Source organism: Geosmithia morbida (genome assembly GCF_012550715.1).
Source record: "Geosmithia morbida isolate 1262 chromosome Unknown scaffold_6, whole genome shotgun sequence".
NCBI classification, from domain to species: domain Eukaryota; kingdom Fungi; phylum Ascomycota; class Sordariomycetes; order Hypocreales; family Bionectriaceae; genus Geosmithia; species Geosmithia morbida.
In genome coordinates, this window is record NW_023336193.1 from 465,939 (window position 1) to 491,631 (window position 25,693).

Below are 25,693 nucleotides of genomic sequence, written 5' to 3' on the forward strand. Positions count from 1 at the left end.
TGCACGCGGTAAGCTTGGGGGTGTGTGTGTCATCTGCCGAGGTTCACAAAAAGAGTTACCCGGTACATGTTTTAGGATACCGAATTGTAAATTCATCTTTCTTAATCGTCTTATCAGTCACTTTACATTCCTCGGTTAGCTTTCCTACTTCTCTTTGCCTTTTGTTTCTTGCTTTTTCTTCTTTTCCCCATCGATTGCTCCAGAAGTCACGGGTTTACTGCCTGTTTGGCTTGTACATGGGTGAACGTGAATTCGTATTATAAGCTGCATCTTATCTTCTGAATGTCCTCATCAGCGGCATCGATCCACACTACAATATCCATATACTAAAACATTTCTTTCCACATCATCCTCCGATACATAAAGGAACAGAAAAAAAAAACAGAAAAAAAAAATCATACGGGAATTGTTCAGAACAAAGGCCCTCCATCTTCGTGGGAAACAATGACAAACATACACAAGAAGAAACAAAAACAAAAAAAAACAGAAATATGCTTTGAACGCCAACCGTGCTGACCAGACACGTTTAACAACCGTGAACAGAAAGATGACAAAACAGAAAAGAGAAAGACAGAAAAGAGAGACAGCAGACGACGGCAGACGGCAAGAGAGGAAGGGGACTCGGAGATGAAGAAAAGACCAGATCTAGTCAAACATGTCCGTCGCTGTGGTAGGTCGACTGCTGCTCCCCCTCCTCCTCTCAAGCCTCCGTCTTCTCCTGTTATCCGCTGCCGATCCAGGAGCCGTCTGGTCACCGCCGTCACCGCCAAGCGAGGGAGTCATCTGGCTCCACGTCCCGTGGCTCTCGTCGTGGCTGGCCAGGCTGGAGACGGTCTGATCGGCGCCGGCCGCCGAGGGGACGAGCGGCGCCGACGTCTCCGACGGCCCTGCTGCCGCTGCAGGGTTTCCGGAGTAGTAGGCCGAGTCCTTGCCGCCTGCTCGACGACCACCGCTGCCAGGCTTGGCCGATGCAGGGTTCGGCGGCGACAGGGGCCCGATGGTTGACTGCTGACCCTCGTCGTCGTCGTCTTCGTCGTCTTCGTCGTCTTCGTCGTCGTCGTCGTCGTCGTCGTCGTCGTCGCCGCGGTCGCGCGGCCTCCTGCTGCTGGGCGGCCTGCTGCTGGGCGGCCTGCTCTCCACCCTGCTCTCGGACGCCATCTCTGACCGCTGGCGGCTGACCGCCCGTGACGTCTGTCGGCTACCCGGCCTCGACGTCTGCCGACTGCCTGCTCTGGACGCCTGTCGCCTGTACCGGCTGCGCCCGTAGCTGGGCGAGTCCATGCCCGAGATGCTACCGTCCGAGTCGGCGCGGCTGCGTCCCCGCGGTCCGCGGGCGGCACGTGCCTCCTCGTCCGTCAGGCGGCGCAGCGTCACGTTCCTGTCCCGGTCGTCGTGCATCTTGAGCGTCACGCTGAGGGGGCGGCTGCTGTGCGGCGAGCCGAAGCGTTCCCTCTCGCGCTCCTGATCGGCGGCCAGCTCGGACGCCCGTGCGGCCGCGGCCGCCGTCGCTCTCTCTCCCGCCCTGCGCCGCCTGGACGAGTCGCGCCTCTGCGGACGGGCCTCTGTGACGTAGGAGCTCCCCATGTCAGACTGCAGGTCGGGATCTGGAGGCATGGCAGGCATGGAGACGGGCTCGTGGCGGCGTCTCGAGCGTGACCGGTCCCGGCGCCCACCCGGTAGGGGGACCGGCCCCGTGGGCCGAGGGCCGACGTAGCTGGGGCCTGCCGTCTCGTCATCCAGGTACGAAGATTCGGTCATGTCGGTGGGTGCGCTCTGAGTCGGTCGTGAAGAGGTGGGCCTAGCGCTCGGCCGCTTGGAGGGACGCCTCGTTGGGGACGGATACCCGTCACCCGTGAAACGTGAGCCAGAGACTCCCGAGCGCATGTCCTCCTCCTCCTGGAGGCGTCTCTCCTCATCCTTCCTGGATCGTCTGTCCATCCACTTCTTGCTGAGCCAGCCGAGGCCGATGCCGCCGAGCACGCCACCTGCAGACTTGGCACCGGCGTGGTGGTGGTGGCTCTCGTCGTCGTAGTCGTCCACAGGACGGCTGGACGGGCTGACGTACGACACGTACTCTGACTCTTCGAAGCTGTTACGGCGGCCGCGGTTGAACCGGGCTGGCGGCGGGCGAGACGCCTTCGGCCGGGGGGTCGCGGCGCTGATGGCCCCGGCCATGGCCGAGGGGGGGATGGACTCGGAGAGGAGAGACGTCCTGGTGGGATCGCCTCGCACGTCGCTGGCCAGCTCAGAGTCGTAGTCGCTGGTTAGCATGCTCTGTCCGGCAGAACGGCCGGAGCGGTGGCGGCGGGGGGTCTCGGTCGACACGGCCGAGTACTCCTCGTCATCGCGCTGGCCTCTCCGGCGGTCCATGTAGTTGGAGAAGAGCTTGCCGGCGCCAAAGGCAGCGGCGGCACCGCCGAGAAGCTTCATCATGCCGCCGCCGCCGCCGCCGCCGCCGCCCTTCTCTCTGCGCGACGTGGACATCTCCGTGTACTTTTCCGAGTCGTAGTAGCTGGGCGAGCCGCGGCGGTCACTGCGGCTGCGGCTGCGGCTGCGGTGCGAGGGCGAGTGGCTGCGGTAGCTGGACGAATCGGCGTCCTTGTCCTTGTTCCTGCGTCCGCCGCGGAGGAGCATCCAGACGGCGCCGGCGCCGGCCAGGGGACCCAGCCACTTCCACCTGCTGCCGTGCTCACGCTCGGGCCTCTCGGAAAAGTACTCGGAGTCGGAGACACGGGTGTGGCCAGCTTCGGAGCGTGGCGGGCCAGACAGGAGCAGCTCACGGCGGGTGCCGGCGCGGAAGTCGAGGACGAAGTAGACGACGACCAGCAGGGCCATCCACACGGCGTACAGGATGAAGAGGTACTCGCGGCAGCCGTAGAGGGTGAGACCGAGGGGAACCTGGGCCATGCCCAGCAGGGCCATCCCGCGGCCGATCCACTGGTGCAGCGTGACGCGCAGCGAGTGGGCCTTTTGGATGCGGAAGACGAGGCGGCTGGCGAAGAACTGCACGGTGTACAGGACGTACAGGGCGACGCCGATGCCGTGGTGCGGGTTCGTCAGGCTGCGGGCGGGCCCGACGGCAATGTTTCCGAGGATGAAGGAGGCCGTGAGCAGGATGAGCCCGACGGTCTGAATGCGGGCGTGGTATCGAAGAGCGTAGCCGGGTCGGCCGGTGTAGAAGCGGAGGACCATGATGGCGCTCGGGGCGAGGAGGAGGAAGACGATGGCGGCGAGGATGGCGTGGCCGAGGATGATCTTGTGGTATTGCGTGAGAGTAGAGAATCGATTTCCCATGCCTGCCAGAGGTTGTCAGCTATCTCGTCCCGCCCCGTCTCTCTTCGAGCTGAACCGACCATTGTAACGCATGGTGTCAAAGTTGACGCCCTGGAGGTTGGGCAGTAAAAAGGTATTCTTGGAAAAGTCCCAGGTTCCGTCTCCCACCGTCATGGTCTCGGAATCGTAGGAGACGGACCCTGCCGACGAGAGGTCGTCTGGGGTCGGCGCCATGGCGGCGACGACGTCGCCTTGAGAGCGAAGGACGTGACGTTCCTGCTCCTTCCTGACGGGGCAATTGACCGTGATGATAAGAGAGAGGAAGAGGGGAGAGGAAGGAAAAGTGGCGTGCGGCCCGTAGCGGGATGCGAGGAATGCTGTCCTCTTTTTTTTTTTTTTTTTTGTCGCAGAATGCCCAACGTCAACGGCGGTGTATCGAAGCTTTGCTGGTATGTAAAGCTGTTGACGGCTGTCGGTGGGGTTTCTCCAATCAGGCAAGCCGTTTAGCCAAACATGATCAGATTGGGACGAAGGTCTTTGACGTTGATGATGCTGTTGTTGCTGTTGATTACACGCGTGTGAATGAATCTGCAATGAAGCGGAAAAAAAGAATCAAGAAAACCCCCGAAATGGGAACCGACACGGCAACAGCCCAAGGGGTCGTCCTCTCCCAGAGCTCTGGGGGGAGGGAGTGGGGGGGAGAGGGAAGAGGGAGGAAACAATCGACTGCGTTGGTGGTTGCGGGGGCGACGAGCTCGATACCCCGGTCCATGGTGCCACTATTCTCACCAGCCACAATCTCATCCGCCAAGGCCCAAGATACAGCGCCGTCTGTGGTGGGTACGGAGCCTGCAGGTTGCCCGACGAATGGGTTCTTGTCGATTTGTTTGATCGCAGGCGTGGCTTGTTCTATGGCGCACCGAGACGTGCAACGACAACCGGAAGGTGCGTGTTTGTTTAGTGCTTGCATACGTATCCGTACGGAGGATGGATACTGATTTCCAATGTCAATAGAGATACGAGGCCGTCTTCTGTCGGCACAGATATAATACAAACTTCCATATAAAGTCATTTTCAATCTTTTAAACTCCTCACTAATGAATTGCCCGTACGTGGTGCATGGCACAGAACACCCGGCTCCACGTGCTGCCATGCGCTGAGGTTTGAAAAGCTTCACCATAAAGAGTTAGAGCAGTCAGAGCCGGGTAGCTCTCCGCGTACGGACTATCCCGCCGTCCCGGCCTGTAAAGTGCATGCGACGACGGACTCATCGTGGAATCGTGCTTGCCGCGCGACATCCTGGCGACCAACGCTCCCAACCCGACCCCTCTCCACTGCGAGATCCCCGGTCCCGGAGCAGTCTAGGCGGACTCGAGTCTGTCCCCACTTACTCGACGCCCCCCCCCCCCGCTCTAACCGTCGGGACATGAACGGACCGTGCAGATAGATTACAGCCTGCAATTGCCAATAATACAACGACAACCAGCGCTGTACGTCTTCTCCGCACGGGGATTGTTATTATAAGTCAGAGGCCACAGACGCCTGTACCCTTCCCATGTCTGTTCTTCCCTCTTCACTCATGTTCACATGTTCAGGTGACCGTTTTCTTTCTCTCTATTTACTTGTTGATCTTATCTCTATTCTACCAGACATCTTTTCTGATACTATCGGATATCTTACAATCTTACCACCCTCACGCCCACTCCCCCTCTGACGAAACACCGAGATGCGCTCAGGACGCCTCCGCATCGCCGTCATCCCAGGCGACGGCATAGGCCAAGAGGTCATGCCCTACGGCGTACGGTGCCTGCAGGCCGCGGCGTCGGCCTGCAGCATAACTCTCGAGCTCGAGCACTTCACCTTCTCGTCGTGCGCCTACTACGCCGCGCACGGGGACATGCTGCCTGCGGACTGGAAGGCCCAGCTTTCGGGGTTCGATGCCATCTTCTTCGGCGCCGTGGGCATGCCGTCCGAGGTCCCGGACGACGTCTCGCTGTGGGGCTCCCTCCTCAAGTTCCGCCGCGAGTTCGACCAGTACATCAACCTCCGCCCGTCGCGGCTGATGCCCGGCGTGCCCAGCCCCCTGGCCAACCGGGGCCCGGGGGACATCGACTTCTGGATCGTGAGGGAGAACACCGAGGGCGAGTACAGCAGCATCGGCGGCCGCATCTTCGGCGGCACCGAGAGGGAGACCGTCGTTCAGGAGACCGTCATGACCAGGACCGGCGTCGACAGGGTGCTCCGCTACGCCTTCGACCTGGCGCGCAGCCGACCCCGCAAGAGGCTGACCAGCGCCACAAAGTCCAACGGCATCAGCATCACCATGCCCTACTGGGACGAGAGGGTCGCCGAGATGGCGAAGGAGTACCCCGACGTCCAGCTGGACAAGTACCACATCGACATCCTGACCGCCCACTTCGTCCAGAGACCCCACATCTTCGATGTCGTCGTCGGCAGCAACCTGTTTGGCGATATCCTCTCTGACCTGGGCCCTGCCTGCGCCGGCACCATAGGCATCGCCCCCTCCGCCAACATCAACCCCTCGGGCGAGTTTCCCAGCCTGTTCGAGCCCGTCCACGGGAGTGCCCCGGACATTGTTGGCAAGAACCTGGCCAACCCCGTCGGCATGATCTGGGCCGGGCAGATGCTGCTGCACCACTTTGGATACACCGACGCTGCCGATCTCATCCTCAAGTCTATCGAGAATGTGCTCGGTGCTGCCGACCCTGCAGTCGTGACTCCGGATGTGGGTGGCAGGGGGTCTACTGCTAGTCTCGGCGATGCTATCGCCGCCGAGATTACTTCGTTGGCTAGTGCTGCCGCCAAGGCCTAATGGGATCGCGGTATGTGCGCATGTTGGATACTCAAGGCAGGAGGCTGAGAACGCGCCTCAATTCTTCATGATATATAGTATGTGTCAACTAAAGCTGCATGCGTTTCTACCTATCAAGAAGTCACAGGTGTAATCGATTCCGGCCGCGCGTGGTATGTTCAGAAAATCAATGTCTAAAAGGACCGGTGCTGCCGTCCCTGAAAATATTGCTAACGCGGGTGATTTCACGTCAGGAAGAAACAGATTAAAAGAGAAGCTGAAACGTAGAAGGACATTATATGCGCATGCCAAGTGGCTAAATGGCTTGAAAATTTATCATAAATGCAAAAAGAGACATATCCAAGAAGGAAACCGTATGCGCTCAGCTCGTATTAATCTCGTCGGCCGTCAGCTTGCGAGACGATGAAGTGAGCTCATCGTAGGTGGAATTGCGCTGGGCAGCTGTACCGTGGAGACCATTGGCGGTGATCTTCCTGGTGCCAAACTTGTACGACAGCCCCGAGGTGGGCTTGCGGTAGGCGCGACCGAGACCCGAGTTCTCATCCGTAATCTCCGGGTAGTAAGGGCCCTCGTTGTCGGTAACCTGGAAGGTGAGGCACTGGTTGAAGGAGACGCGCTCAAAGTTGGCAAAGAACTTGTCGTAGGAGGCGTCAAGAGCCTGGCCCAGGGTGGTGAGACGGGCACCGTCCGGCGGGCTTATGAGGCCCCAGGGGTCGCGGCAGGACCCTTGCTCGCACGACTTGGTCACCATGAGCAGGGCGTTCAGCCGATCCTCGACACGCTTGTGAGCGCCAGCGGGTATCAGGTTCGTCAGCTCATACGGGTCGTCAGACGTGTTGTACAGCTCGGCATCGCCGTTACACCACTTGGTGTACAGCCAGCTCTGGTCCTCACCCAGGGTGCGGATGGTCTTGTATGTCGTGTTGTAGAAGGGAGAGCCCAGGCTGCCGCCGCTGGGAGCCTCGATGGAGGCCAGACCCCAGTACTCGACGTTGATGCTCTCCTTGCCGTTGCCCTTGCCAGAGCCGTCACCGTTGCTGGTCTGGGGGTTGTGCCACTGGTTCAGCAGGCTGCGGCCGTCAAAGAACTCGGGCCACTTCGAACGGTCCAGACCGGCGATTTCCAGAAAGGTGGGGGCAAGGTCCAGGTGAAGGCCGGGAACCTTGGACGTCACATTCTGAGGCACATTGGGCCCTCGGACCACAAAGGGGAGGTTGGTGTCCTCCGAGAAGAACAGCGACTTTCCAGCGGGCACACGGTGCTGGCCGACGTGGTAACCGTTGTCCGACGTGTAGATGACGTAGGTGTTGTTCAGGAGCTCCTTCTCCTCGAGCTTAGCGATGACGTCCTCGACAATCTCGTCAATGGACTGAATGGCCTGCAGACGCGAGCGGTAGGCATAGTCGGCAAAGTCGATGATGGTGTCGGTCATCTTGGGCAGGAAGCCCAGCCAGCCCCCCTTGGACTGCTGGTACTCGTCATCAGGGTTCCAGTTGGGGTTGCGCGGAACCTTGACATCGGGGAACAGCTGGTTGTGCCTCTTGCAGGGAATGGGACGGCTCTGAGCCTTCTGGCCGATGCTGCCGATGTGGGGCGCAAACGGGGAGATGAAGAGGGAGAAGGGCTTTTCCTGGGCGGCGAGGGCATCCAGACGGTCAAGGCTATGTATGAGGTGTCAGCTGAACTGCAGCTCTCACGGTGAGATCCACGTTCCCTTCTCCGTTGGAATCAGGAGACAGTATACCGGGGTGAGGGAATAGTAATGTATACGTACGCCTTGATGCGGATAACATCCGTCTGATGGAAGCCCTCGTAATAGACGGGGTCCTCCCCGTTGGCCGAGAAGACGGGGGTGTTGAAGTCGTCGATGTAAGGCTCGAGCTAGGCCCAGAAACGTTAGTCGAGTATGGCGTGATGGGGATGATGAGGGTGATGTGAGGGTGTAGAGGTATATCAGAGCTCAAGGGGTAGCGCGCTAGGGTGACAAGCTAAAGATGGCAAGCAACTACTAGTGGTGGAACTAAGATGACGTACCAGCATGTCACTATGATCCCAACCTTTGGGAACAGTCTTGTAGTTGGAGGTACCGAAGCCGTTCATAATCTTGCCGACGTACTCGTTCCTGTAGCCTGCCTGCTGAAGCCAGTGGGGGATATACTCTTCATCCTGACCAGAGGCCACCCATTTGTTGTAGGAGCCACTGAGAAGCCCGTGTGTTGAGTCAGTTTATGCCCGAGGGTGTGTAGGTGTGTGTGGGCGTGTAGGTGTGCTGTACGTATGTATGCAAGTGTGTGGGGTATCGGAGAGTAGAGGAAGAGGGTGGTGTAGAGGCATTATTCTATGTACATGTGTGTAGGCACGTGTGGAGAGGCGGGGAAGAAGCTAAAAACTTACCCAGGGAGCTGGACATTGGTCAGGTTGGTGTTGTGAACAGTCTGACCACGGAGGATGGTGGAGCGGCTCGGGCAGCAGAGAGCGGTGTTGGTGTAGTGGTTGACGAACTGGGTGCCCTTGGCGACCAGCTCGCGCTGGATGGCACTCTGGTAGTCCATCGAGTTGAGCTGCTTGTCCTGATCATCGGACATGATGAAGACAATGTTGGGCTTTGTGCTTTGGATGCTGTTACCTCCTCCGGTGGTGGTATCCCTGTTCTGGTTGTTGGGAAGACCGAGACCGAGGCCAAGGCCAAGGCCCAGACCGAGGGCAAGGGATGAAGCTGCGACCATGATGACAATGCCTCTCCAGGAACGCCAAAAGCTGGTGCTGCTGGTGCGGTCGGTGGCGGCGGCTGCAGCGGGGGCAGAAGAGGAGGCAGCTGCTTTGCTTGCAGAAGTGCTGTCTGGGGTGCCGGGCGTCTGGGATTCGGGAGACAGTAGACCAGGTCGTGAGGATGTTCCAGGAGTGGTGTCCTTGTGCTCGTTCATATACTCATTGGCAGATCGCGGAGCGACATGCTTCCCGGGAATAGACACGGCAGTCGAGCGAGACGGTGTCGGCATCGGCGTCGACGTGGCGGCGCCATTATTCTTGCCGTCCCACTCGTCGTCGTCTACCGCCTCCACCCGGGTATTGACCCTAGAGGAAGGGATAGCGGGCCTGGCAGATGGTGAAATGACATCAGACAGCTTCCCATGCCGCGTACTCGTACGCCTGTGCGGGTGACTATGGTGAACTGGTGCGTCTTGGGCACGAGACAGAACGATGTACACCATCTTTGCTGACTCCCATGCGCAAGATACTCGTAGTCTCTGGGAAACTAGTTGTATCTTGTCCGTCCAATGGCCCCCGCCCTTTGTGTCTTTTAAGGTTTTCTTGGCTGCCGATATGATGGATAGCAAGGTCCCAGGACCGGGAATCAAACAGGTTCTCCCCCAAGTGGGGGCGGGAAAGGGGGGATCCCGGACCGGAAGACGAGTAGCCAGAGTCTGGGCTTGGTTTGTTAAAAGCGTACAAATGCCGAGTAAGACGACGGGAGGCTGACCGAAAGGGAGGTCCGACTCCCGAAAGCCAAGGCGCGAGACTAGGGGGGCGGGAACCGGTGGAGACTCGGGACCGTAGAACAAGTCCAGGGAGGTGTGAATCAAACGTGTTTTGGAAGCATTAGCACGCCATCAACAAAGGCGTTGAAAGGCTGGCCAGAAGAGGATTGTGCGAAAAGACGACGATAGCACGTCATTCAAAGTTGTGGGCCCCGCGATAAAAAGAGGAAGGGGGGAGAAAGTACAGATGGTTTACTGAACAATAAGATGGGATAAAGAGGAGATCGTAGAAGCTTTTTTTTTTTTTAAAAAAAAAAAAAACCTCAATAATGCTAAAAGGGGAGGGTGGGAGGTTTGAAGGAAACAAAAAAAAAGAGAGAAAGCAGTCGATGATGTCGGTTGGAGGGAGGGAAAGAGAAAGAAAAAGAAGACCCAAAGTGACAACAGCCACAGACGCACCTTCTCCACCATAAAAAAAGGGATCCCCTATAGCATGGCTTGTATAGGCTATTTTGGGGAATAGCTGAGTCGTATGGGGTAACAGGGGCAGGGAGTAATAGGACAGGGGGCAAAGGGGCAGGGGTGGATCGAATTCGGCACTGATCTGATGGCGGTGATGAAGCATTGATGGTATTACATATCTATCATGTGCATGTATCAGTATGAGTCGATACTTACATCTTGGTCTGTAGCTTATGAGAGGATGAGCACGTATTGGTACTGCAATTACACTGCTAACCTTTTGCAGTACTACTACTAATACTGTCTTCATCTGTCCATCCATTCCCTTGGGAATACGATGCGAGTATCAGTAGCAGTACTGGTGCTCAAGGTGTCGGAGTTACAGCGCCAGTGCCATTCCCAGCGCGGATCTACAGCGCGTGTTGGACTGCTGATGCTGCCAAATTGGCTGCAGCTGGGGGCTAATACACGGGCTACTGCGTTTTGGCGTACGTCTGGACATCTACTGTCTACACTACGGGTACATTCTCGCAAAGCTACTACCAGTGCCATCGCCTCCCACTGGATGGGATTGAACGGGATGTGCGGGAGCCTAGTAACTGTACTCGTACACTGCGATGCGATGGTCCCGGTGGTACTGATAGATACGACAATAGAAGGTAGGGTGATTAATCGTCTTGCATCAACGGCCGAATGCCACAAGGGGAGGAAGGTTTTCTATCCCCGGATGTGCAGCCTCAGGCACACATCTAGCAAAACATCGGATAACTTCACTCACCTTCACGCGTCAGATCACAATACAGATAGAGATAATGATAACGTGACGACCGTCCAACCATGGCAGAGGTTCTTGGTAGAAGGAGCTGATGCCAGAGTTGTGATGTAATGCTATCTTGTGAATACCGGAAACCGGAATTACCATGGACGCAACCAAGAGTGAGTGATACCAAAGGCTACCAGGGAAGAAGGGATTTACGGTCGTACAGCCAAAAGGCTGATGATTCTTCGTCCCAAAATCACGTCACTCTCCCACAAAATGATGGCAGATGCCCACATGAGACCGGATGCAGGTGCAGAAAGATGCGCGGCATAGGACTTCCACATGCCCATCGTGCCCCCAGTCCCAGTGGTCCAGTTGCTCTCAATGACGGCCAACGGTGACGTCTACAGGGTCAATCACACCATCGTCCCCATGGTCTACATCATCTGATCCTGCAGGGGGTTGTTCAGGGTGGTGATATAGATGCCAGCTACTAGTAGTATGCAGTATCAACTCGCAAGTGATGCATCATGGGGAAACAAAGGTGCAAGGAAACAAAGGGGCAAGGAAACAAAGGGGCAAGGAAACAAAGGGGCAAGGAAACAAAGGGGCAAGGAAACAGGGGAAAGAAAGAGAGCAGCCCCATGAACATGTGGTCTGCCCCATCCAGCTTTCGAAACACACAAATCTCGCATGATATTGTCGTCGCTCCGACTGTCTTCTCGTTTCCAGTTTCTCTGTTCGTCATTTCCCGTCTCTCTTCTTTTTTCCTTTTCCAATCCTGCTCTCCTTCATCTCTTCAGTCTCTCCCTACCATCATCCTCTCGTACAGCTGAATAATCAAACCAGTCATATGACATGACGAGTACAACCAGTCCACTGACAGCCCACTATTACACCTCCCTGATCCCCATCTCCTCTCTCCGTCTTCTCAACCATGCCCTCTCTCTCTCTCTCTCTCTCCAGAAGAAGAATCCCAATCTCTCTGCTCGGTATTATCACCATCTACGCTTTGGATTCCATGTTAATCAGCCTTCTCTACTCCCTCTCATCAAGCATACAAAAGGTCTGCGACACACACACAATCATCGACACAGCCACACATGAGAAACACAGCCATCCGCGTAGATCGGCACGCTTGTATCGGCACATCTGCAGCTCACAGCGCGCGTGAAACGACGATAATCAATGCAAGAAACGACAATGGCGGGTGTCAATCACTGGCTATCGATAACCAGTTTGCATGTCCTGTAATGGAATCTCGGGGCTGCGACGATGGTAATAAAAAAATATTAGCTGCCTTCCCGAGACGAGATAGGCCACATCGGGGCTTCATGGACGAAGAAGAAGATGCCCCCAGTGTTCCCTTGCATCTTGGCAAAAACGCCAGCCGGTTCGTCGCGTCCAGTTGTCTCGGAGACAAGAAACTGTCTGTATCATGCACCTTTCCCTTCTCCTCCTCTTCTTTCCTGGCTCTTGTCCAATCGACTTTTTGCATTGTTCATGTCTGAGATCTGAGACAGAGAGGACCCTCTTGATACGCAACTATCTTGCACGCAACTGTCTTGCACCCTGGCATCGTGACACCGAACAGCCGGATCCAGGAACTCGTCACTGCTCAGACATCGCGTTTCGTACGCCTTGATCTTATATGGTCGTTGAACCCTCTCAGCTCTCACCCGTGGCGTTTTGGCCCATGGTCGGCACCTACCTTGATCGCAACATGTTTTGTACGGGTGGGATCCGTATTGTTTCTTACTCGCACATGGAAATAACCCCATAAGCCTCAGGGGCTCTGCTATGATGATAGGCCAGATGTATCGTGCTGATCAGTAGGATTTTCCTCACACGAATGTCTCACCGGACGAAAATGCCTCCGTATGTCGGACATACAGAACGGAAATAAAATATTCCGCATACCCTACAGATATATCCATCTGACATAATTACTGAGCCTCTTCATTCAGATGCTATATGTACATTTCCGTATCTTCATGATCGGGGACAGGAAAAAAGAGATATATCACGCCAAGCCATCTTCCCCCGGCTTTTATTCTTATTTTGTCCCAATCTTTATGGCACTTTCTCCATTAGCTCTGAACGGCCAGATGCAGTGGATACGCCATCGGGTGCCACCAGATGATGCCAAGAGCGCCAAGGTCCAAGGGTCAAGAGACCGGATGCAGAAGTACCGGCATGGTATATATAATATATGATAAATATATGATATTATAGTAGAGCCAAGTTGTGATATCATGAATGTTTAGCCCAGCAGAGAGAGTACATATACTTGATAGTGGTTGTAAACTACGACAGCAATACAGAGCACAACCTCGTCAAACATTGTCACCTCAACTAGTATCTTGTTACATGATACGTTCATTGCTTTGAAGATGTAAAAAAACAAAAAAAAAAAAAAACAGCACAGATCATGACAGTGTCCGTGTTAGCCACGTGACAGAACGAGAAAGAAAGATATCGGCTTCGATCTGGTCAGCCTATGAAGTCGTTCGTGTTTTACGCTTACGAATGCCCCCCAGGAACAACTGGACGGCGTACACTACTCACGCAGGTCGGCGACGAATCATCGCAGTACTCATACACTATATTGATTTGTGTGTACGGGCGCTTTCCATCCATGATTCTCTCTCGACTTTTTGGCTCCTATCTGTATCGTCATAGGGACGTGATAGCAAGATAGCAGCCCAAGTGGCCTAAACCACATCAGAAGGCTATGCTGTAACTCGTGCTCACGCAATCATCGCGATAGCACCAACATCGGACTCTTTGTACGACTGCCGTAAGGCGGCTGCGATGTCAACCCTTCGACGACGACGATGACGACGACGATGTTTCTGCTATGTTACTGGGTGTCCATTCTGCAGATGTCAGGCACGACGGACTCGTGGTGACATGTGCTGGTAGTGCTCTTACTGCTATACAAGGAAGCAGCACGTCTACTGCTACTAGCAGTACTGCTTTCGTTTCACTGCCTTGCCCGTCCACGGACCAGGTCATGGCCCTGACAGAGTCGGACCGAAAACTCTTCGACAGCAGCTGCGAGGCTACTCACAGATGGCCATGGAGATTCTTGTGCAGCTTGCTGCCGTGCAGGGCGCCACGAGCCTCATTGACGTCTCCCGGGTCTACATTGACGCGTGCGTCTGCGTCGGCGAGACCAGCCTGCTCATCCCCCAGAGGCTCCTCGACCGAGGCGGCAAGTTTGTCGTTCCCACGACGTGCAGCTCGCTCAGAGACGACCGTCAGCGCTGGGATCAGCTTGGGGTCGACCCGGCCCTGCCTGGCATGCCCTAAGGCGGCCCTGGATAGAGCCCAACTCGGCAGATCGCACTGCAGACAGCAGCGACGGCACAATCAATCTGGTCTCCCTGGGGAACCCCGATCTCACCTTACCGGAACTAGCCCTTGTCGCCAAGCTGTGCGCTGGAAAGGCCAAGGCAGATGATACGCAGCTCATGCTCGTCACCAACCGACACGTATGCGGCCAGGCTGCTAAGCATAGTTACGTCGATGCCGTCGAGGCCTTTAGCGCGCGCATCGTAACCGATACGTGCTGGTGCATGATCGAGCCCGTTATCTCTGTCAAGGCCTCGGCAAAACATACACACTATGGGCCGGAGATGACGGGAAGAGGCTACCATTTCGGGAGTATCCAGTCGTGGATCCGTGCTGCCTGAAGTGGCGTCCGCTCTGGCCAAGACATGGAGTCCCAATGGCTATTGCGGACTACAGCTCAACCGGTACCGCTGTTTGTTTGATCAGAAGTAAAGATTCTTGGTTGCAAAATTATGAGTTGAACATACACACACACACACACACGCACGCACCCATGCACCCACCACCCACGCGTATGTATGCACACGTACCAGTCCATGTCACATCTCCTCTAAGAGACACTACTAGTTGGCAGATCTGTCCATGATGACACCCTGAGGATCCTTGGTCTCGGAATCACCCCAAGTGGCCTCCCACCCGTTGGCAGCCAGATACGCCTTCCAGGCCTCGTCGTCATCCTCGAGACGCCTCGACACGTCCGGGATGACGAAATAGGCCACGAGGGCACCGAGGACGGCAAAGGCCGATCCGATCAAGAAAGCGACCTGGTCACCCTTGGAGGGGTCGTCTACGTACGAGTTAAGGATGGCAGTGAATACCTGGGTTCCGATGGCGGCCCCGGCCTTGGACCAGGCAGCGATGAAGCCAAGCATCTGACCGCGAATAGAGGTCGGGAAGCATTCGGAAGCAGCAAGGACAACGGTGCTATCCGACTCGACAAGTTAGCCCATCAACCACACACACACGCGCGCGCGCGCGTATGTAAGATAGGAGGTGATGTGTGTCATCAGTACATACCTTCCAGGACCGACCTCTCCTAGAGTGAGGAAGATCCCATACAGCACGACGAAAAGCGGGAAGATGGGCTGGATCTTGAACTGCGCACCACCGAGGATGAATCCCAGGCAGGCCTGGAGGAAGAAGCCGAGGGCCATGGTCTGGCGACGGCCCAGCCTGTCGGAGAGATAGCCGCCCAGGAAAGGGCCGGGGAGGTAGAAGCAGTTGATGACGACGCCCCAGCCAAGGTTCTTGACGAGGCTGTTGCCGACGTTGGCGCGCGACACGATGGTGGAGCTGAAGATGCCAAAGGGGATGGAGATCCAGTTGTAGAGGAACCAGCATGTGGCGACGCCGATGAGGGGCCGGTAGTAGCGCTTCAGGGCGAGGAGGTAGGGTACGCGCTGCTTACGCATGGCGGATCGGCGGTAGGCGGTGGCGACGGACATGCGCATGCGGAACCAGAAGATGACGAGGGGCGGGAAGGCGCCCAGGGCGAACGACGTCCTCCACACGGCCGGGTACCCGGACTCGCGCTGGCCGACGCACAGCAGCAGGAGCAGAGGCGTGAGCCCGGCCCACACGTACCCCAGCGACGCCGACAGGTCGGCCAGCATGGCGAACATGAAGCCACGGTTCCGGCGGTACGCATCGCTCTCGTCCGTGGCCTCGGCCGCACCCGCCCCGGACACGGGGTACTCGCCCCCGGCACCCACCCCGGCCACGCCCCGCGCCACGATGAGCATCCAGAACAGGCCCCGATCCGTGGTCCCGCTGGCCCCGGCCGACAGGGCTATCCCCACAACGAGGAGGATGGTGGTCGCCACGGCCCCCGTCTTGCGCCCGAACTGATCCACCACGTGCCCGAACATGAGCATCCCCAAGATCATGCCGATCAGGAAGGCATTGCTCAGGCGCGACGAGATGGAGCTGGTCAGCGTGTCGGGGTAGATGACTGCCATGAGGAGTTGGACATTTCCGATCACGGCAGCGTTGCTTCATCACGTGTAAGTTAACGGGTCGGGCGAGGCCATGCGAAATCATGCACCACGTCAAGGACGACGAAAAACGAATCTCGAGCAGTGAAAGGGAGGGGATCACATGTGTACATGTATGTAGAAATGGAATAGGGCTAGAGAGAGAGAGAGAGAGAGAGAGAGAGAGAAGAGCATCTTACTATCCGTCTGATCCGATGGCTAGACCAGAAAACAAAACCATGAGCCAGACTGACAACCGACTGTAGTATGTCTTTTCCGGTTCATCTACAACGACGCCAACCTCGATGTCTGATTCCTGCTTCTTATCGAGCTGCTTGGTCGCGTCATGTCGGCTCGTGGTGATAGCATCAGCCTCTTTGGTTTCAACTTGAGTCGTCATTATCAGCGTCGATGTTTCTGGGCAAGTTTAATATGCAGAAAGTAAAGGAAGAAGCGAGATGGAAAGAGGGATAAGAAAGACACATACGGAGTAGAAGGAAATGAAATGAATGAAAGGGAAAGCAAGATAGAGGTGAGATAAAAGTCCCGCTTCCTGACTTATCTCAACTTGGTCGGTAAACCAGTTCCTTATCCCGATTTCACCTCCCACGTACAGGTACGTACGATACGGGGGGGGGGGGGGGGGTTATCCTCAGAGTCCTCCGATGTACCAATAGATCTCTAAGAGACGCTTGAAAAGCCGAAAGATACGGCAGACAGTATTATCAAACAGGCTTCGGCTTCGTCTAATACACATCCCTGCACGCTTTTTTTTTGGGGGAGGGGGCTTGTCCCTTGGCACCAATTGGCAGTCCACCCCACGTATCAGTTCCCACTTTGGGGGGAGCGGGTACGGGGTCATGATATGGTGTGAGTATCAACAGAGCGGAGTATGAAGAAGATAAACTTGTAGCGACGGTCCGGAGGGAAGGTCAATGCGAAGGGGAAGAGGGGCGGGGTCCGAAAGTGAAAGGCCGGCATTGAATGCTGGTTTGGCATTTTCCATTGCTGCTGGCGCTCATCTCTATTCTCCTTCCTTTCCTCACACAACAGCAGAGGAAGGGGGGAATTGATTCTCTTCTTGGCTTCTTTCTCTCCCTCTTTTCTTCTTCTTCTTCTTCTTCTTCTTCTTCTTCTTCTTCTTCTTCTCTTCTTTCCAGAAGACAAGGATGGGTTCCTCAGAGATATACGACGACAAGGCCACACGGCAACGGAGGGATCAGAGCAGTCGCAGGTCAAGGGTGAAGTGGTGTCTCACGGCCGCCGTTGCCCTTCTCCTCATGACCAGTCTGCTCTCCTCCTACCCCCGCCACAGCTCTTCTTCTCACCGTCACCATGAGGAGAAGCATCAGCAGCCGGAGGAGGCTCCTCCTCATCCTTCGGCGGCGCAGGTCCAGCAGTGTGCAATCGACAACCTCAGGTCGGACCTGTCCTTCCTGGACGGCGCGACGCCAATCGAGGCGAGCGAGTTCCTCGAGCGGCGCGACAGGCTGGCGCGAGCCCTGGCGGCGGACGGCATCGACGCCTTCGTCTTGGAGCCGGGCTACACGTTCCAATACTACGGAAACATCTCGCAGGTGGACTGGGAGCCGTGGGAGCCCGAGGAGAGGCCCTTCCTCATGGTCATCATGCCCGAGATCGGCGACGGCGGTGATGGTGCGGTCGACGCGGTCCGGGCCAAGACAGCCTACCTGTCCCCCTCGTTTGAGGCCGGACGCGTGCGCATGCTGGGCATACCCTCGCACGACGAAGAGCTCGACATCGTGGAGTGGGAGGAGCACTGGGACCCGTACGAGACGCTGATCAACTCCAGGCTCTTTGCCGGCGCCGGAAGCAGCGGAGCCGTCAGGGTCATGGTGGATGAGGAGATGAGGGACTTCATCACCCGCGGGCTGGAGTCTGCCGGGTTCCGGACCGTCGGCCTCACCCCGGCCGTCGAACTGGTCCGCCAGACAAAGAGCCCTGCCGAGGTGGAGCTCGTCCGTGCCGTCAACACGGGTACCGTCGTCGCCGTGCGCGCCATGAGGCCCTGCCTCGTCCCCGGCCTGACCGAGGACGACGTCATGAGTATCCTGGACAACGCTCTCCTCTCCATCGGCTTCCAGCCCTTCTTCGACATCGTCCTGTTCGAGGAGCACGGCGCGCTCCCCCACGGCGGCTTCGTCACGGGCGGCAAGGAGCTCACGTACGACACCATGGTCGTCATCGACGTAGGCGCTCATTATCTGGGTTACTCGTCTGACATTTGTAGATCCTTCCTCATCGACGGGCCCTCGTCCTCTTCGGAGACGGAGGCGGCCGTCCAGTGGCAGGACCCGCTGTACGAGGAAAAGGCCAAGGTATGGCAGATCGTCCTGGATGCCCAGACCGCCGCAGCCAAGGCCTTCCGGCCCAACCAGACGGCTGCCAGCGTCGACATCGCCGCCCGCACCGTCATCGAGGATGCAGGCTACGGATACGGCTTCACCCACCGTCTCGGCCACGGGATCGGCATCAAGGCCCATGAGTCTCCCTACCTGAACAAGTTTAACAAGGGCGTTCTGCTGTCTCCCGGCATGACTTTCACCGCCGAGCCAGGTATCTACCTCGAGGGCAAGTTTGGCGTGCGCCACGAGGACATCTACCTTGTCAAGGAGGACGGGGAGGCTGAGCTGCTTACGGGGACGAGGGCCAGGGGTCTGAGGGAGCCGTGAGGGGCAAATCTGCGCGCGTGTAAAAGACCGTGCTGTGCGGTCTGAGTGACGTGAACTGTGGGCGTCTATGTGGGAGAGATGGGATCTATAAACTGGTGGCATGATGGCTTATTATTACACGCATGACGTGTGTACGTCTGTGCGTGTGCGTGTGTATACGTATTCTACATGTTTGATCACCTCTCCTCTTCTCTTGTGCTGTTTTACTCCTGGGCAGTCTTTCTCTCGTGTTGTTTAGTGGTCGATCTTGAGGGAAAAATCGAGGTGGGGGACGCCCTGGTGGATGGAACTTGTCGAGATGATGTCGATGTCTTGGGGGGGGGGGGGGGGGGGGTGTTAGCAACGACGATGGGAGAAAAGGAGGGAGAAGGAAAAGGGAGCAAGGAAGGAAAGGATAGACGAAACTTCATACGCAAAGATGAGAGAGATGAAAAGCATGACTTTTACGAAGAAAAACTCACCATTGCAAACGTAAGGCTCGACATTGTCAGCCCTCAGGCCACCCGACACCTCGAGAAGGAAATTCTTCTTGCCAGCCCACCTCTCCCTGATGCTGGCGGCGGCCGTCCTGACCTCTTGGGGGCCGAAGTTGTCGAGCATGACGACGTCAGCCCCGGCGTCGATGGCCTCGTCGGCCTCCTTCTCGGACTGGACCTCGACCTCGATCTTGACGCTGAAGCCGGCGACGGACTTGGCGGCGGCCACGGCGTCGGCGATGCTGCCCCTGCTCCAGACGTGGTTGTCCTTGAGCATGACCATGGCGCTGAGGTCCATGCGGTGGGCGTCGGCGCCGCCGACGAGCATGCCGTACTTCTCGACCAGTCGAAAACCGGGGGTCGTCTTACGGGTGCCGGCCAGGGTGCCGCGGTACCCCGCCTCGCGCAGCAGGCTGACGAGCTCCCTGCTGCGGGTGGCGATGCCGGAGCAGCGCGCCAGGGTGTTGAGGGCGACGCGCTCGCCGAGCAGGATCCCCCGCACGGGGCCCCGCACCGTGGCCAAGGCCTTCTTGCCACCCTCCTCGGCCATCAGGTCGACCTCGGACCCCTCGGCGGCGCGCCACTCCACCTCGCACCCGCACTGCGCGAAGACCTCGTCGAAGAAGGGCCGGCCCGCGATAACGCCGGCCGACTTCCCCCACAGCGTGGCCGTGCGCTCGCCCTCTCCCACGACGAAACCCCCGTAGTCGAACGATGGCGTGTCCTCGGCTAGCCAGGCCGTCACTTGCGTCTTCCAGCTGGGTGGGAGGAGATGGGCGGGTGAACCCTGGGAGATGGGGACGTCGGAGACCATTGCGGTGCGTGATGGAGGGGATGAGAGGATGACGACGGTGATGATGATGTGTCTCAAGGTCTTGACGGTTGGAGACGGTAAGAGCAAATAAGACGAAATAAAAAAGATGGTTATGTGCTGTTGCTTATTCTTTCCTTCTTTCCTTTCGATTATCCATGTATTTTCTCTTTACTATGGATATGAACAAAAAGTTGATGACAGGGCGCACAAGTGGGGGAAGAGCTAGCGCACTGCGATTGCGGGGAGAGATCTCCGGTTCAAGGACTCATGACTAAGAGTTAGCGCTTAGGTTGTTTCTCTAGACCAGAGGGGGGAGAGAGGTTGCTCTATCCTATAAATTCAAAGGATTCAATCTCATTTTGTGAAAAGTATGAGCATATGATTATAGACCTCTATAACTAAGACATTGGGAAATAAGTGAGAGAACTCATTGATAATAGTGCGGTTAGTGCCACGGAGGTATCTCTCTTATCTCTATAATACTACTAATTAATTCCTTTACTGTGACGTTGAGGTTCACCTTATGGCACCCAAGATTGTATGACTAAGCAGCCAGAGGCTGCTGCCACATTCATTCTGTAGATAACCTCATAGATAGATTTCCTTCTTCCCAAGCAAGCAGCAAGACACACACTCATCGACCCGGGACGTACTAGTAGGCAGAGCTACTATGACCACGCCTGCGGGCTGTCGCTTGGCGTCGCTAGCAGGAAGCACGAGCTCTAAGCTATAGGGTAGTCAGAGATGACGTCGATTTATATGTAGGCGACACAGGTAGGATGTGCGGGACTAAAGCAATGAGGCAGTTATAGTCATAGGTGATTGATAATCAGGAACTGGTTTACATAGAAGCGTCGACTGTATTACTGATAGCTACGATATAAAGAGTGTCCTCGCTGGAGGGTTTTCAGTTTTATTATAGATTGGATGCTCATTAGGATCCGTTAATGATCAGAGGGGCTTTCTAGTTGCTGCGATCGCTAAGCGATCGTATATTAGTTAGTTCGTGTACGAGTGAGTGAGTTTGATGGTGAGTGAGAGAGAAAGAAAAGGTAAGGGTGCACGTGAAGATCGCTTGACGGGCCGTAACATGATACATCTAGGCGAAGTGAAGGGTTCAGCGCGGTCCACTCAGTCCACCGGAGAATATTATCGTTCTGCGTTCATCTGGGACGCAGGTGAAAAGCTTACGTTGCAGACTGGAGCATTCGTCAAGGCGTACAGTGTTCCAATCATGGCCTCCAATTTCCCATCCTCAATTGGCCCCCGGACGTACGGCCTGTTCCTCATCCGAACGTGCTCCTTTCCTCGAGCTCTCGCCCCCGGCCCCTTCTTCTGAACCCCCTCGACCCTCCTGCCGTATGCCACTCGCTCCCTCGTTCGCGTCGTCTCTTGCGGCCGCGGCCGCTGTCTCGTGATCATTATCGTCTGGGTCCGGTGACCCGTCGGCCTGGACGTACGTGGTTGTGCTGGTCTTCCCTGAGACGTGTGTGGTTCTGCCGCTCGTCCCTTGTCATCATCCTCTCCCATTCCGGCGGTCTTCTATTTGCAGCCATCTCTATTGAATCTCGTGACGCTGGAGCTTGCCGTCCTGGAGGGTGTTGCGACGGCTCGCAATATGAGTCTCTCCGAACTTTATTGCCGACATCTTCCACCTTGTCGAACACCTTTTTAACTTGCTTCGAAGTCTTCCTTCTTCCTATCTTCCATCTCATCGAAGATGGCAAGGATGATGGGTCAAAACTGAGTTGCAGATGGACGTTTGTCGGAGCGACCACCATAGATGGCAAGACGTTGATGTGGGATGTAGGAGATATTGCGGAATACTAACCACCCACTCAAGTGTCCAAGCTGCACTGGCGCCCGGTCGAGATCGCTCCGCTGCCCGATAGCCAGCTGCTTGCTGAACCGATGGCGCTGCGGATGCATAGACAGCCTGCTTCGGCGGCCAACCACCCTTCGCCGGTGGTTCAAGCGTGCGGCACAGCAACATTGTAGAGCAAGGTCGGGTCCGGCATCATACGTGAAGGCCTGCTCACCATTGTACAGAGGCCAGATCATGACTGGGCATATATAGCCCGATAGAGTATGCTGCCGACGTCTGTGCCGTCAACCTCTAGATGGGAGAACATGCCGCCAACCGCAGCTGCACCCCGCCCCGCAACCATGACAGCGACGCCTCCTCCGGAGAGAAAGGCTGGACAGACCACAGCGACGCCGACCACGGGTAGACGGATACGAGAGAAGCCAGCAGGCACAAGCTCGTGTGGGAAGTACAGGAGAAACTGAAACTCTACGGCATGCCCCTCTATCCCATCACCCAACAGCCTGGTGGCCGCCGTCGGCTCTCTGTTATCAGCTAATGCGGACTCGTGCAGATGAACGCTGGTTGGCATTCCAGAACGTTGCCGACCGGTGCAGGGTTAAGAATTGGGACGTTGAGAGTGTCAAGCACTGGCACGCGGGATCTAACAGTGCAGCCATCGAACCAAGCGAGAAGCGTTACGTGGATGAGGTCGATGATCTGGTCTACGTGCTTCCGCCATTGCGTCTGCCGCCACTGCTGCGCCTGTTCGCCAAATTCTTTAAGAGCTCTGACGGCGAGGACGAAAAGACGGTAGTGCTGAATAAGGAGAGGGCGCGCAGAGTGTTCGGTCTCATCTCGTTTCCCTTTGCACTGTCCATGCTCATCGGCCCACTGTGGATTCTGAACGTGCTACCCAACATCAACGCTCGGCTGGGCGGCATCACCGGCTTCGTACTCCTCCTCGCCCTGCATCTCGTCCTGAGCACGCCCGCCAAAGCAGAGGTGATCTGGGGCACGACAGCAGCGTAAGCCGAGTCACGCCTCATGCCGACTTCCCGATCGTCTGCTGATCTGATCTCGTCGATACAGGTGCTCTGCCGTCCTGATGGTCCTCCTCCAGATACAGAGTTCGACCCGCTAGGCACGGATGCTGGCACACTGTCGATCCTCTCCTCTGCCGCGACGTTGCGTGGAGAGGCTACGATCGAAATCGTAGAATGCTGGCTTATATAGCCGCTGCTGTGTCTGTATGCGAGCGTGTGCCATCGCTGTCGGCCATGATGTCTCTATCCTATCCAATCTGAAGAGGGGAACGCCCTCGTCACCTAACTGAGTGCTAGGAATAGACCTCTCCCCCTATGACGGCCTCTTTCCTCCCCTCTCCTGTTCTCGTATCGGTGCCTCTGTATCCCCGTTGTTGATGTCAGAAGGGAGAAAGAAGGATGCTGATGATGCTGCTACGAGCAAGCAGGAAGCGCTATTTATATGTTGAGCTTCGGACGGGATCGGCAGGAAGAGGTGGCGAGTCAATCTAGCGGCCCGACGATAGAAAAGAGTGGTGTGCCATCGGCGAGGATGATGCTCTCTCCACGGTGAACCACCCTCTGTGCAGATGCCTTTCCAGTTGAATATTCCCTCATCCGAGGTTGCGGCGGTCGCGGCGGTCGCGGCGGTTGCGGAGACCGGCAGAGGGCAGAAACACGGTTGAGAAGGCGGTAGGGAGTAGGCGATGTGATGCGGAACACGAGCACACGGAGCAGCATCGACAGCACATGATTTCAACGTAGCGACCTGAGAACGAGACCTAGCTCAGAGCCCTATGGCTAGTCCGCGCCTGCTCGATCTTGATGACGTCGATGCACGGGTGTCTGAGCTCGTCGATGAAGGCGGTCGCCCCTCACGCTCTGCCGACCCTATCTATGACGAGATTCTGGGACGTTGACAGCTACGCAGAGACGTCGCGACGGTGGCGAGCAAATGCTGGCCGGCCGAGGTCGAAGCTGATCCTGCACAGGTCGGGAATGGAAGGATGGATATCGGGAACGTGAGAGGCAGCGGCACCATTCGAGAGGACCCTACACTGCCGACGGTTCCGCGACTACGGCGAGCGATGGGGTGCCGGCTTGCCCGAGCCTTGATCGAGACGGTGAGGAAGCAGGAAAAGCTCTACTACACAACCTGGATGGAGTATCTCGACTACCAGTACCGGCGGCTCGACAGGCAACGCTAAGCGGCATCGAACGTCCAACCCTAGTATCCGACACCTGACTCATTGTGCTGCGAAAGCAACCTTTAGCTGTAGGCTGTACACGAGTAATCAGGACAGATTACTCTGCCACAATATCATATGACAAAGAAAGCCCAAGCTGAAAGGATCGCTCGACTTCTTATACGCGACACCTGTGGTTCCGATATGAGACATTTCATAGAGCCACGTGACTTCTATCCAAGGGGCACCCGAATGCCCCTATTTCCTATACAATCAATACGATAGACAGCCTTTGTTTCTATTCCCTCTTCGATTAATAACCATTATATATTACTCTATCCAATCCGTGCATCTTGTGCATGTCAAAACCTATTTATATACGCACCACACCACACGTGCGTTGTACAATATATATATATGCTCGTACTCGTATGTAAAGTCGAACCGGTCCAACCCCATGTGTCATACTCGCTCGTATGCATTGACCAGAGAGACCAGCTACGAGTTCGTAGCTGAACGCACCCATGTACATGTACAGAATATTACCTTTTTTTACCTTTCAGGTGGCACGACAGCTCGGCAGCTCGGACGGAAGTCGGACAAAAAAAAAAAAGTCTTCCGCGGAGTCGTAAGAGAAGAGAGTTGCCGCGTATGCCAGGATCATGCATGGCCATCCCGTGCGATGATACGTACATACACGTCAGATCAAGTGAGCAGGCCAGCCTCGTAGGCGTGCGCAGGCCTGTCATCGACTCATGGTCACTAAAAAGGGGGGCGTGTCGGTCGGTCTTATTTCACATGGACTTGAGGGACGTCCGAACAAAGGCAGAGCAAGGGGCGAGCACCGAAATCCCATGCCAAATACCCGTCCTACTCCCCGGGAAGGCCGGGTAGGAGGTGCCTGTCTTCGCATCATGAATGGGTCGTAGACAGGCCCAAAGGCTATGCCTATCAGGGAAAGAGAGAGAGAGAGAGAGAGAGAGAGAGAGAGAGGCTATCACGAGTCATGAGCCATGAGCCACGTTGATGCTAGTAATAACGTATTATTAAAGCGGTCATTGACAAGTAACGGAGAAGAGAGACTACGTACGGCTAGACCCCGAAGGAGAAAAAAAAAGAAAAGAAAAGACCGCAAAAGTCTACGGTACAGAAAAAGTACTCTGCTATCACTACTAGTATTGCTACTGATGCGAACGGGTAACATTCCAGAGGCGGCATAAACAGGTCAAGAGGAGGAAAATGATGGACAGAGTGCCAGTACAAGAGTATCGAGGGAGGTACGAGACGTTTTATCCTATGTACAGTCTACAAAGGCCATTTCATGAAAAAATATACGGAAAAAAAGAAAAGAAAAAAAAAAAGAAAAGAGAGATCACGACAGACATAAGTTTGTATTGAAAATTGAGAATCTCCATAGGGCATAGTAATCGTCACTAGGGGATTGAGCGTCCGTGATGGGATAGCAAGAGAGAAGTCTAAGGTCCCCTTTTTCTTCTTCTTTCTTCTTCTTCTTTTCTTCCTATTCCTTATTCTATCTTGATCTCTCTCTTTCTTTCC

General features: G+C 56.0%; 8 protein-coding genes across 8 annotated transcripts; 4 read left to right on the forward strand and 4 right to left on the reverse strand.

Annotated features, from left to right (window-relative positions):
* Window positions 1–645: 645 nt before the first annotated feature.
* Window positions 646–3,507, reverse strand: GMORB2_6611 (uncharacterized protein; the record flags this gene model as incomplete). Its single annotated transcript, XM_035468581.1, has 2 exons — window positions 646–3,296; window positions 3,354–3,507. 2 exons carry the CDS (start codon window positions 3,505–3,507, stop codon window positions 646–648), a joined length of 2,805 nt encoding a protein of 934 aa, XP_035321715.1.
* A 1,492-nt stretch (window positions 3,508–4,999) lies between these two features.
* GMORB2_6612 (tartrate dehydrogenase/decarboxylase / D-malate dehydrogenase) lies at window positions 5,000–6,106 on the forward strand (the record flags this gene model as incomplete). The annotated part of the gene is made up of 1 exon (XM_035468582.1): window positions 5,000–6,106. The coding sequence occupies one exon, from the start codon at window positions 5,000–5,002 to the stop codon at window positions 6,104–6,106; it is 1,107 nt and encodes a 368-aa protein (XP_035321716.1).
* Window positions 6,107–6,467: 361 nt separating this feature from the next.
* On the reverse strand, window positions 6,468–9,318 carry GMORB2_6613 (Sulfatase; the record flags this gene model as incomplete). Its single annotated transcript, XM_035468583.1, has 4 exons — window positions 6,468–7,767; window positions 7,881–7,987; window positions 8,141–8,306; window positions 8,501–9,318. The coding sequence occupies 4 exons, from the start codon at window positions 9,316–9,318 to the stop codon at window positions 6,468–6,470; spliced, it is 2,391 nt and encodes a 796-aa protein (XP_035321717.1).
* A 4,564-nt stretch (window positions 9,319–13,882) lies between these two features.
* Window positions 13,883–14,505, forward strand: GMORB2_6614 (cis-L-3-hydroxyproline dehydratase; the record flags this gene model as incomplete). The annotated part of the gene is made up of 2 exons (XM_035468584.1): window positions 13,883–14,069; window positions 14,138–14,505. The coding sequence occupies 2 exons, from the start codon at window positions 13,883–13,885 to the stop codon at window positions 14,503–14,505; spliced, it is 555 nt and encodes a 184-aa protein (XP_035321718.1).
* Window positions 14,506–14,727: 222 nt separating this feature from the next.
* GMORB2_6615 (Sugar (and other) transporter) lies at window positions 14,728–16,537 on the reverse strand (the record flags this gene model as incomplete). The annotated part of the gene is made up of 3 exons (XM_035468585.1): window positions 14,728–15,088; window positions 15,182–16,156; window positions 16,338–16,537. The coding sequence occupies 3 exons, from the start codon at window positions 16,535–16,537 to the stop codon at window positions 14,728–14,730; spliced, it is 1,536 nt and encodes a 511-aa protein (XP_035321719.1).
* Window positions 16,538–17,306: 769 nt separating this feature from the next.
* On the forward strand, window positions 17,307–18,830 carry GMORB2_6616 (Xaa-Pro aminopeptidase; the record flags this gene model as incomplete). The annotated part of the gene is made up of 1 exon (XM_035468586.1): window positions 17,307–18,830. One exon carries the CDS (start codon window positions 17,307–17,309, stop codon window positions 18,828–18,830), a length of 1,524 nt encoding a protein of 507 aa, XP_035321720.1.
* A 336-nt stretch (window positions 18,831–19,166) lies between these two features.
* GMORB2_6617 (nicotinate-nucleotide pyrophosphorylase (carboxylating)) lies at window positions 19,167–20,120 on the reverse strand (the record flags this gene model as incomplete). Its single annotated transcript, XM_035468587.1, has 1 exon — window positions 19,167–20,120. One exon carries the CDS (start codon window positions 20,118–20,120, stop codon window positions 19,167–19,169), a length of 954 nt encoding a protein of 317 aa, XP_035321721.1.
* Window positions 20,121–21,354: 1,234 nt separating this feature from the next.
* On the forward strand, window positions 21,355–23,068 carry GMORB2_6618 (uncharacterized protein; the record flags this gene model as incomplete). The annotated part of the gene is made up of 4 exons (XM_035468588.1): window positions 21,355–21,416; window positions 21,964–21,986; window positions 22,499–22,952; window positions 23,017–23,068. The coding sequence occupies 4 exons, from the start codon at window positions 21,355–21,357 to the stop codon at window positions 23,066–23,068; spliced, it is 591 nt and encodes a 196-aa protein (XP_035321722.1).
* Window positions 23,069–25,693: the final 2,625 nt, after the last annotated feature.